Source organism: Cariama cristata, unplaced genomic scaffold, assembly GCF_000690535.1.
Source record: "Cariama cristata isolate BGI_N322 unplaced genomic scaffold, ASM69053v1 scaffold4090, whole genome shotgun sequence".
NCBI classification, from domain to species: domain Eukaryota; kingdom Metazoa; phylum Chordata; class Aves; order Cariamiformes; family Cariamidae; genus Cariama; species Cariama cristata.
The window spans coordinates 75,137-87,862 of record NW_009595193.1 but is presented as its reverse complement, the minus strand read 5'-3'; the positions used below and the strand labels follow the sequence as shown (position 1 = coordinate 87,862).

The window sequence follows — 12,726 nt, the reverse complement described above, 5'->3', positions numbered from 1 at the left end:
ACACTGTATGCCATAATCTTTGGTTTGCAGGAGCTCAAGTACACGTACAGTCTGCAGAACACAAGCCAGAAATACAGGTGTTACAGCTGGCAGCTAGATAAAAGACCTTGTTCTGTTCTACACGAATACATCCCTACCTCATAATGATGCTCTGTAAAATGGAGGGTTACAATTGCAACCTGCCTCAAACAGCTGTATCACAAAATACATGTAGAACTCAGCTATTTGCACAGTTTTGTATACATGCAACTAATTGCTAATTAGGTATCTAATTGCCTTGATTTCAGTGCAGATATGTATACCTCTGTGTATCTGGGGCTTAGTAAAATCAACAGTCTTTAAAGCATTCCCTTACATGTGAATTGCTTATGAACCAGGAGACTGCCTTTAACAAGAGCCCTTGAAATTATTATTTTTTATGTGTCACTGAGATATTCATCATTTCATAAATGTTGCAGCCCCACTGCTCTGGGTCCGGGAGGCAGCACAGGAAGGTTTGCCTGGCAAAATCCTTGCCCACGTGTGCCTGAGCGATGGGCCCCACAGTTGCCCCCATCCGTCACTCCCAAATCTCTTCTCAAGCGCTTACGATATCCTCAGCCTCAGAGGAACAAGAGCCAGAGATTTTAACCGTGGTAAAGCTAGTTGCAGACCACCCAGAACTTTGCTATCCTGATGTCATCTTATTTACATAAATGTGGATGGCATGCTTCAGAGCCTGGCTAAGGAAATGGCAAATGACATTTATTTTGATTATCAGTTTGGTTTGACTTAATCGTGTTTTGTGGGGTTTTTAACTTTTTTCTATCCGAGGATCCCAAAATCCTTTAAAGACACTAATGGATTAAGCCTTGGATTAAATTTTGCAAGCTGATAATATCTTAAGTATTATTCTCCTTGTTTATAGGCAATGCAATTGATACATAAAGAGGTAAACAAATTGCGCAAGACGAAATCTCTGATAGTACATATTCCAAAAATAAAACGAATCAAGTTTTCACTGCCATCCTTTAACCACAAGATATCCTTCGTCCTTCCTTTTGTACATCCTTATCTGGCAAAACCAAGTAGAATATATTTAATCCAAAGCCTGTAGCTCTTTATTTTGTCCCTCAATTTGTTTGCTCAGTGATTATCTTCTGTGCTGATTTGTAAGCACATGTGCCAAAAGCACGATTGAGATAGGGAAAAAACTATCATCGACTGTAAAAAGGTAGCTGTGATCTGATATGAAGAGGTGAGAGAGAGATATACAAAACAAACAAATTGATTCAGAGAGACACATATACAAAACAAATAAATCAATCCAGAGCCTCTCTAGTAACACTCCTTGGCTTCAATCTCCTGTTTACAAACCAACTACAGATGCACATTAGCACTTCCTCTGCCTAAAACTTTAGAGCTGCCCAAACCACAAAGAAACCATGAGCTTTTAATATACCAATTAAATACCAACAATATGAAGGCCAGTGACCACATATCAAAGGCAAAGTATCTACATGTGATGAAAAAAGTCTAATTTTTCCCATTATTAATATCTGTCGTTAATGTTGGGAAGGAGAGATGCCCACTGGAGATTGCTTCTAAAAATGTTCTGTAAATGGTCGGCATAGATAGGATAACATTGTCCTGTGCAGACAGGATGAGATTTATTCTGCCTAACCTAACGTCCTTCCAAAATAGTCCATCTTCATTAGTGCTTTGGTCCATATCAGGAGCATGCTTGAGAACAAAAATCAGGTGTCCATGAAGGATAAAATACAACACGACTTTGTTGAGCATGCTGACAAGCAAGAAAGTAGCAAAATCGTTTACCAAATAAGAGAAACTTCACTAATTATTTTAAACTGACATTGTAACATATAATCTCTTAGAGGAAATCTCACCCATGTGCAGCAATATTAGAAATGTGTCCCAGTACTAAAAATATGCAAAGCTTATATAAATCTTTTAACTTTGGAAGGTAACATCTTAAAAAAGTACTACATTTGCTCTATCACCTACTGTTGGACAAAATCAAAAGGTTCAGCAAACTTATCTGAGGTTGTATTGTTAACTTTTTCATCTAATAAAAGTCTTTACACCAAAGGGAATCCCGCAGTTCAACTGACTCTGTGAAGAGATCTACAGTAGATGCAAGATTTAATAAATTAAAATAAAAGGTTGCCTTTTTATTCTTTCTTGACAATGGCCAAAACTAGATGTTTCTGCAAAACAAATCACCAGTGATCTTTAAGAACCAGAACGCCAGTTGTGTTATAACAGTTTTAGGTTTGGTTTCATTTTATTTCTTAGTGCATTTTAACAAGGACATATAATATTTGGTGCAATCAGAAACTTAGGGTTTTCTGTCGGACAAGATCCTGCTAATATAAATAGTCAATCTTCCAAACGATCTTTTTTTTATTCAAATTTCCAACATCTGCTCGCAGAAAAACTGCTATGGGAATGCAAATATACCTGTCGAGAATATAGCTCCTTCTGGAGAGCAGTGCTCATTCGGCATTACCTGCCCTTTCTTTAGCAGAGATGGTTTTTTGCAAATGCAGAACAAGTACACACAGCACATGCTGACTCATGGCAAACACAGCTCAATTCTGTACAAATAGGAAGGTCAAAAGAGGTTAGGAGTTTCAAGCAAATCTTCACTTGCTTGAACGAAGCTGATAATTGACAGATAAGTAGCCTTGGCAGATTGCTTCAGCCTTTCAGATCACCCGTAGGAGTACCTGTCCTACCCATGGGCTCTGGGCAAGGTAACTTTGGAGGGGCCACAGACGAGGCAGGCTGCATTGGCAGGACTATGAGTTTCCAGTTCCCATTGATCTGGCTTGGGTGCCTCAGCACGAGCACGAGACGGCAACACCCTGGGCTGTGCCACGTCAAGCGGCTGCCGCTGGCCAGATGTGCTGGCCACATGCAGGCATTGGAGGGAGGGTTATTTTGAGCTGGTAGTAGTCTGATCCACTTACCACATGTTCACTGGCACCTGGGAGATATGAGGTGTACTCCTGGGGAGCATCTTCCAGTCTGGTCTAGCCCTTAAAACAAGGCAAGTTGCGTGCTCCCAGACCGCTCCATCATGCAAACCAGTGCATGGGAACAAGTGACAACTCGAGGAATTTTCTGCCAAAAATGCAACAACTGTTTTAATTGTCTTCCCCCTATCTCACAGATTATAACAGTGATTCTCCTTTAATATTGAACTCATCCACTGCTGCAGGTTCAGCTTACACTGTCATTTGAATTCGAATTGAAAGTCTCCTAATGCACAAGTGAAATAGGAATACAAATTTAACCTGTTCAGAATTAATGGCTCTGGGTTCTCAGCTTAAGCATGCAAAGGAACATAATGCTGCCGTTCTCAGTGCCATAAAGGGCCAGAAGTTTTCCAAACTAGACCAACACAGGCACAACATTTTTGAACAAATTTTGAAATTAAAAAAAAACAAATGACAGTCTTGAATGTAAAAATAACCTACTACAATCTTGTATTTCTCAGAATATACAAGAAAATGTACTCACTAGAGACATCTCCCATTTTGCCCAATAGCTTAGTTTCAAACATATACTCCTCCTTTAACACATTAGTTCTCAATCCCAAACTAAATGTAATAACAAAATGAGAGTAAAAGAGGAAACAGAGCAACAGAAATCACTAAAAGAGGACATACAATATTTAATTTCCCCAGGTAAACTGAACATGGAACTGACCGTAGAGAATCTGATTATTTGTTAGTTGTTTCTTCTTAAAGCCATGTTGGGTATCTGAGTGAGTGACATGTATTCGTGTGATAAACTATGTAGTGTGCAGATTTTATTCAGAGGCCAATTAGCTTTTTATATCGAGAACTTATGAAAACCTGCCTTATTTTATTTGTGAATGGCAGATTGCCATTTCACCATTCTGTTGCTATGGCAATACCAGCAGCAAATAGTAGATAAACAGGATTTTACGTGTATTCATCCAGATACCTACTTTTGGACGTATCATTCAGAGCAGTGTTCATTATCTAGCTCAGGACACATTTGCCTTGCATTTATGTGTCCGTATACTCCGCAGTGCAGGTTTGGTGGACGTTTGTAGATTCAAGTTAATACGGTATATTTAAGTTAACACAGTATATTTGACAGCGTGAGCATCATGGACTACTCAGGCAGAGTAATAAATTGTCAGATTTTTCGGAAACCTTTAGGTATAACTTTTTCCTTTATACATGTTCATGGCAAAACCCCAGTAATGTAAGACTTCTCATGATAGAGCTATTCCTCGTTTCACACCAACTCATGCCTTTCAGGTAGGTAACAACATTAATAAGCAGAAATTACATTTTGCTGTCAGTAAATTATGAAATAGTGAGTTTCAGTTTCTTTTTTTCAAGATCAGCCAGTAACCTAAAATCTTCACTAATAAGGAATGGATAATTTTAAGTGGTTGCATTATGTGATGTATGAACAAGTGTTCCCCATGGATTTAACTTAATTTTTGTCAAAGAACCAAAAGCCTTTCTTTGCAAATTACTTGAAGATGCCCAGCAGAACCTGCTGTTCCTGGAATTAACGTAATCAACAGTTCTGGGATAATGTGGGCAAGAGGAAGGACAAAAAAAAAATAAATCATCATCTCACATTGTAGCCATTTCCCTCTGAACATCAATTTTGTATGAACAGAAAGCAGCTGATGTATCCTGCAGCATCAGGAGTAAAGTGAATTCAGTAAACACCGGGGGCGCGGGAAGGGATCCGGTGAGAACCACAACGGTTCGACACCCTGCAACCTGGAGATGCTGTGGGAGAGTTGAAAAGGGATTTTTACTGGACTTGCTGGAAATGAGCCTCAGCAGGAGAAGAGGCAGAGCACAGCCGTTCTTTCTGCCGGTAGCTGATGATAAACACCGGATGTGTTTCTGAATAGTCACTCAAACCAATGAAACTAATTACCTCATTTTCACATGTATAGCTTACATTTCAAATAATTTGCTCCCTTTTAAATATATCCCAGTCTACAGATGTGGTTATCAGGCCTCGTCATCAGGTGAGGTTTTCTGACAGCCCACGCTAAGTCAGGAGCAGGAGGGATGAGGAGCAGAACAAAGGCAGGAGAGCATCAGGAGTGAAGGAAACATGCCCAGCGCGCTCACAGTTAAGCTTCTTTCTTAATTCCTTCTGCCTGCGCATTAACTACCTCACTGTGCCATCCAAAGATATTTTCAAGATAACCTATATATTATATTCATGAAAATGCACATATTTCCTCATAGAAACGCAGCTACATAAATATTTATTAAATGAAAAGATGTCTGACAAAGTCCAGCTTTTTTTGCTACTGCCTTAATACTCTCTCAAAAATATAAGCAGATTCAGAACCTATAGGGGATATTTATGTATTTTTTAAATCAGGAAGGAATCTTGCTCTTCTTCCAGAAATAGGGAAGAAAAAAATCCCACATATGTCACTGCAACAATTTTTCCATCTGTTTACTGCTCTAATGCTGTTTGATAGCTTAGTAAATAAGCAGCATCAGTTTACCAGATTACCTTTGAAAAGAACCAAACAGGTAGGCTGCATATTAAAGTACATACAATATGTAATGAACGGGCAGGCAACTCTATTCCATGTGACAGTAACACAACATAGTCCAAGAGGATTATTTATCACTCTGCAGTTATCAAACTGTAATTCCAGTTCCCCTCATCTCTCCCCCATTTTTAGCTTGTGCTCCGTACAAAGAGATACAAGTCTGTCCAAGGCCAACAGCTTCTCCAATGCTGCTGTCTGCAGGAAAAGAAAAAGCTTTGAATAATTACATGCTTTTTCTGTTCCTAAATATATTCCTCCCTCTGCTGTGTCGTAGGAGCATGGCATACCGACTGGCATGGGGTACGCAGTGGCTCCACACCACTCCGGGGTCTACCCGGTTCACATCCAGCTGTACGAGGCCTGGAAGAAGGTCTGGCACATCCGAGTGACCAGCACAGAAGAATACCCACACCTGAAGCCTGCACGGTACAGACGGGGCTTCATCCACAATGGCATCATGGTACACTGCATTTCCATGCTTCATAGCAATAGTACTTTAAGTGACTCGAAAGTATGCTATTTTTACCAAATGCTTCAAGTTTTACAGCAGTCATTAAAATTCTCTGTGATCAAGGATTTGTAAGGATGCCAAAATAGTGCATTTGTTATGCAGCCAGTTTAAAAAAAAAAAAAAGTCACACAAACTTAGGCAACTGCAAACATAATCCTCCAAGACTAAACGTACTTGTAGTCCCATCAACTATCAACCGAATTATAAATGCATACTTTGAAATTCATTAAACTGCCTAAGACCTATGTTTCAAGCTCTGGTTCATCTTTATGCATGAAAAGATTAGAAATCCACCACCTGGGAAGGTGAGCAAGTGTAAGTAATCTCCTCTAGCAAGTATGACACTTCTGAGGCTGAGGTTTCCTTCCGAGCTTTGCTTCTGAAACTCCCAGAGCCAGACACATGCCCAGCTCTTCCAGACCATGCGTTCATGAGAGGAGAAGTTTCCTCATGTGCACACTTCAACTGCATGAAGGGCAGGAAAGCGTATACAATCATTTGGCCTGTCTTACCAGCTAGCTGCAACCCTATAGATAGGTGAAACACAAAAATTGAATATGCATAAGTGGAATTAGAAATATTTCGGGGCAGGTCTCAGGATGCTTTAAAGTTCCAGCTGACTTCAATATTGCCTATGCATATAAAGTCAAAATTGTGATCCCCTAAACAAGAAAGGAATGTCTTAATCAAAACTAAGAAGTTACTGCACAGAGTCCTATTACTGTTGCAATAGCCTCAAATTCAGTTGTGCGTTTACATATGTATCAAAATGCCCTGCTGAATGTAGATTTTCTTTGTTAAATAAAGTGAATTGTGTCTCTCTATGGATTAGGCAATACCCATAAGCCCTGACCGTCGCTGTCTTTACCAGAGCCCTTTGACGGTACCTAGCTAATAGTGTAACTGAACCATCTAGTTCTCCAAGATGAGTTTGTATTCCCACACCGGCTAGCTGGCTTGTTTCTGACGGGGTGGGAGCTGACCTTGGGCTGGTCTCATGCAAGCATCCCACCAGCCCCGTACGTATTTCACAAACAGGAACGAAGGGCTCAGTGTGGGTTTTCAGGACTGCAGAAAGTATGAAGCAACAGGTCTTTCGTGGTCTGCAGACCTGAACACTGATTCAGTTCAATGTCTCAAGAACAGTAAGATTAATTGCCTGCGATAGCAAAGATGGCCAGGAAGCACTGCTTATCTGCTAATAAACTAACCTTGCTAAGGGAAGAGAGGTTTGGCTTTTTGTTTTCTTCCTCTTCCAAATGCCAGGAAACAAACACTTATTTCGAGTGTATGAGCTGAATAAGACGGTTTGCATGAAAGCTCAGCGCCTGTGTGTCGCAGCTTTTCAGAGCTGGCATCTGGAAATCACATCTGCAGGACCACGTTTGCTCACCACGAGTACAGAAGGCACAAAGGAGCCCTTAAACAAAGCCACCAGAGCAGAGAGGCAGAAAGGGTGCAGTTTTGTTTCTTTGAGTTGCTGGAGGGGTTCGGGTGGCTGTGCCAGGGTGTTTGCAGAAAGTAGTTAACGTCACAACAGCACTGTTATTTTCTTCTCAGGTGCTCCCTCGACAGACCTGTGGCCTTTTCACTCATACTATTTTTTACAAGGAATATCCTGGGGGTCCTCAGGAGCTGGACAAAAGTATCCGAGGAGGTGAACTCTTCCTCACCGTTCTCCTGAATCCTGTAGGTACCACCTTCTGCTGTTTTTTGGACACACTGACTAACAGGGAGGAGGAAGGGAGGGAGGGAAGGACATCGGTTTTCTTTGGTTTTGTTTGGGGGGGGTGGAAATCAAGACCACTTGCTCAGTAACAAGCCGTTTCAGAGAAAAGGAGCAAAACGTCTTCTGCTGATTTCTAATTATAACTGTATGCAACGAGTTACTGGAAAATGCATTCATTTCAGCTCCATACAGTTTCCCAACCTGAAGCTGGGTCCCTGTGAGAGAAGAGTGCTCCGACTTGTCTAACTGAGACTGAAAGAAAGCAGGGAGGGTAGAAAAAACTGTGTGATCTTATTCTGCTTTTCCTTTTTTTCCATACGCTTGTCTTCTCAGGCACTTCTGATATAGCTCAATGGAAACCCCAGGGCTCAGGCCTGATATCATTCCCACCACTACTGGCTCTTAAAAATAGGTTTTGTGGAGCTAAAAAATACCCCAAGCAGTACATAGCCTTCCAATGAACATTTTTGCTTTGCTCAGTGCTGCCTTTCTTTTTCTCTGTCAACATTACATTAACGATATTTACATATGTATGCACATATAAACCATATGTGTGTGTCTTTATACATATGTAGGTTGTTTATTCAAAAGTGCCACAGACTTTAAGGATGATTTGCAGAGTTATCACGCAATTTTGTCTCTCAATAAAGCTGTCTGAACTGCGCTGCGCTAATACGCACGTGCACACACGCACCCCACCACGATGTAGGTGGTGCATAGATGTAATTGGGCTGGCCAAGAATCAAGGAGGAAAGCTATGGGACTGCAAATGCTATATTTTGAAGTCACAGTTCTCTTGCCTGTGACCAGAAAAAAAAAAAAAAATCATGTATCAATTATTTTTTTGCCATTGTCCTCGCTTCTTCCTGTTCCACCCAGACAAGCTATACTGCTCACAAGATAAATGTCTTGTGTCTTGCCAGGTGGCCTAATTTTCAGTGGTTTTAAATTGCAGTACGCATTGACTTCTCTGCAGAGTTAAAGAAACTTCACGTGGAGCTAACTGTCAAATCCAGGTCACTTTTATTTAGATACCTAAATATAGATTTCAGTATTATGTAATTAGGTGAAAATTTTGGGCTTAAAGAATGTGACATTTCTATTAGAAATTTTTCTGTTCCATATGCACGACACCTAATTTGAGAATAAAAAATATCCCTGTTCTCTATCCTCTCTATTCATTACCCACAGTTCTCTCAGGCTGGCTTTTCTTCCCATAGTTTCCTTAAGTGTAACTTGGCTCATCGCTATCTTGGGATGCTGCTGGGATTTATCCTTAGCTTTGTCATACTTTGATCGATACCTGTCCATCTTTCACTTATCTGGAGATTTCCTCAGATTTAGGCAATGCAGCAGTCTGTAGCGGAGTATGTTCTCACTCCACGAGAGATGCGTAGAATAGCCCCAGTTCCTCAGTCAATCACCATGTCCAAGCCTGTGAGCATGCCCAGGCCACCCTGCCTTCCTCCCCTACAACTCGCCTTTTCCCTAATTTCAGGTTTTCCTTTCTTACTGACAAACAGGCAAGAAGGCACAAGCTCACCATTGCTTGTTAGAAATTTCAAGCCTTTGGATCTTTCAAACAGTCGCGTTCAAATGCTCTTTCCAAAGACAGGCTGAGGCTATGGAGAAAGGTAGCTCTTCAATTAGTTTAAAAATTATTTTAAAGGCTATTATTGAACTCTGAATGAAATCAGATAGGCCTATGCCACCATTTACTACACTCTCCACAATTTATTAGCCTGGGTTTTCCAGGCAGCTCCCAATTAGGACCAACCTTGGAGGTGCCAGAGCATCTTTCTGGGATCTCTGACAGCCCCGGCTGCTTGTGCCAGCCCTGCAGGAGGTTTCCCCCACCCGGGTCCAATTGCTTCCCCCAGGAAAGGGCCAAATCCCTCCCTAGATGGGTCCTGCAGCACAGACGGGTGCTCTTGGTGCCCTGCTGAGCATGATAAAATACTTGAGAGAAGCAGTTCTACCGTCTGTCTTTTAGGTTTCAGGAGTGATGCAGCAGAGACAGGACCTTTCCTAGGAAGGTAATATGTAATGGAGGGCAAAGCATTCCAGATTTAACCACGCATCTGTGATGTTCATGAGAGTCAGAAGACCGTCTTCCAAAGAAAAGGGTGGGGAAAAAAAGATTTTCTTTGATTTGCTTCAGTACATGAAGTTATTGTTTTGACCAAGATACGTTTCAATAACTTGAGAGTGCAATATATACTATTGAGTGGTATTTGAAAACAACAGCTTTTCTATACTGTTAATGTTTGATTCCCCCCTCCCACTTTTATGATTTTCTCTCTTTACCTCATCAATATTGATATTTTACTGAGCTGAGCGACATAAGTGAAATACTGACATGCACTTGCCTAACTCTGAGTTAAGTATGAATCTGTTCCAATGTAAGTGCTTATTCAGACAGGAAGAAATATAATTTAATCATGTGTGAGCTGAAGAAAGATATACTACAAAACCCCACCGCCATTCAAGTCAGGTTGGTACACTGCCCTATGAAATATGCACTGACAGACGACAGTAAAAGCAAAATCTGACCTTATCTCAGAAGGAAACTGGTGTGAGTAGGAAACAAAATCATCTATATTCATACACTTCTTTTTTAAATACCAAGCCTGGACAGCACAAAAATGAACAAGTGGGAAGACCTTTCTTATATTCCGTGTAAGAGAAGGTGTAGTGTTTTGGTAGTTAATTTGAAAGAGTTTGCAGATTAGTATCTAAAATCTATACTATCTTCTGAAAAGGATCAATAGAGTGCCTATTCCATTGGCCAATCACAAATTCAAATGAATAAAAAAAAATGCTTTGAATGTGATGTGTTCTATCTGGCAGCAGTACGTACTGGAATAGCAGCAAGAGACTTCCCATCTTATATCCTAGAAGCTTTTCACACACCTCCACTCATTAATAAGCTTCCTTAATATCTGGATAGCAACCTGTGCAGTTCAGGGCTTTACCAAGAGCACAGGTCAGGGGTTTACCACAAGCAGTACAGTATAGTGCAGTGCATGCTCTCCAAATGGATTATGGAAAAGAACAACTGTCTGGAATGTAAAGGCTTTTTCAAAACAATAATTTAAAATTGTTGTTGATGAGTTGTATTGAATGAGATGCCTAACATAGTCCATAGATAGAAACCATATCCATAAAATAAAAGCCTAACGAGAATTCACCATTGCCCCTAGCATCTAGGCTGCTTTTCAGATCGTTGCAGTTGTCCTACTTCAAGTTTTGCAGGAAAGGGATTGCCGTACCATTGTTTATTTTTGCATTATTAACATTGTTTAAAAATGTTTTGCTTTTACTCTTTAAAAAAAACAGCTAGACTCTTTCCTGGTGTGGAGGAGATTCACAAAAATAGAGTAGCTCCTATTAATTCTACTGCCGCATGGTTGCACAAGTGCCCTGCTCACCGGGCTCTGGTCTCAAGCGGGTGTGCGCAATTGCCACCAGCATTAGCGTGAGTTATGTGCACACAGCAAGGGGAAAAGGGGAACCCCTCTGCACAGGCGCTGCACTCCTCTGGAGAGTGAAGATGGTATAAAACCGTTTCTGCTTGTGGAAAGAGAACATATGCAAGTGCACTCTCACAGCACTGCCAGACTACCATGACAACTGAAGTTACGTACAAATTGTGTGTGTTATTACCATAAAAGTTCATATTCCAGAGTCCAAGACTGGGTTAGAAATCTCCTTATGCAGGTAGTTACCCACCCTGTGGTGTGCGGTGTCATTCGTTACCCCTGCCTGGTTTAAAAATCACAGGGGCAACCACAAAAATAGGAATATCTGGATTTGGAGAGCCCTTTCAGCAACTACAGCAGATGATCATTTTGTTATCATTTTATGAGGTGCCTTCTTGATCATCAAGTAGGCTAGAAGTTAGAAGAGAGTTTCTGAGCAAGTTTGTTTGTGGTCGTTGCCAGTCTGTCTCATTTCTGTGGGTTTGGGGTTTTTTTGTTCCCTTTGCCAGTTTTCATATTGATATGTTTCTGTAGATAAAGCTAACAGTAGTTGGGCAACAACTCCAAGTTGGATGTGATATATAACAACATTTGGGCTTTAGATGCTTGAAAATCTAGATACTTTCCCTATAAAAACAAACCAACCCATAAATAATTGCTAATACACTTTTTAAACCAAAAATAAAGTCAGCTGTGCAGTTCAATGGCATCTTCCCAAAGCAGCTATGGTAAGGGCTGGTCTCCCACACATTGCACAAGTGTCTCTTTGCTCCTGGCTTCTCTTTTGGAGGCAGCTACCTAGTTTCCTCCAAATCAAAACCCTGGACCTGGGTTTTGAGGAGGATTTATTTTAGGGACTGTTCCCAAAAGCCAGTCCAGACAAGGATGCATTGGCTTTGGCTCTCTGCAGACCTCCAACACCATTCCCAGCAGGTTTTCAATCCTTACATCTTCCCACTCTTTTTCTCTATGTCCTTGAGTGTGCAACGCATATTATCTGCATCATGCATAAAAACATCCCTCTAAAGTAACAGGTAATCTGTGTCTCGCAATATTTCAGATGCTTAAACAGACATACAAAATAATTGTTGGGTTTGAGCCATATGCGCAGAAATGCTATGTGCTGGGAGCAATATAGGCATGAACTTACTCCATGAGTATATACAGAGGAGCAGCACACTCTACATCTCATACCCCCACCTATACACAAAGTGCTGCGCTGTAAGGCATCTCCTACCACCACATGGACATGGCCAAAGCTGTTGGAGCACTAAAACCAAAAAACCTTCTCTCACTTTCAGTTTGCCTTGTTGAAGAGACATGCGGGTGAATCTATCGCTTGTTAAGAAGCAGACTAACAATGCTAGCTAAAAAAAAAAGTGCAAAGAGGTGCTGCACGGTTTGGCCTTTCTTTCCCACCTTC

The 12,726-nt window shown here is 40.9% G+C and overlaps 1 protein-coding gene across 1 annotated transcript in view; it reads left to right on the top strand.

Annotated features, from left to right (window-relative positions):
* The window catches only part of NDST4 (N-deacetylase/N-sulfotransferase (heparan glucosaminyl) 4), an 84,791-nt gene that overhangs the window by 39,413 nt on the left and 32,652 nt on the right, over positions 1-12,726 (top strand). The window contains exons 4-5 of the mRNA XM_009701072.1: positions 5,856-6,041; positions 7,653-7,781. Of these exons, the coding sequence (XP_009699374.1) occupies positions 5,856-6,041; positions 7,653-7,781 (315 nt within the window). The remainder of the gene's footprint in view (positions 1-5,855; positions 6,042-7,652; positions 7,782-12,726) is intronic.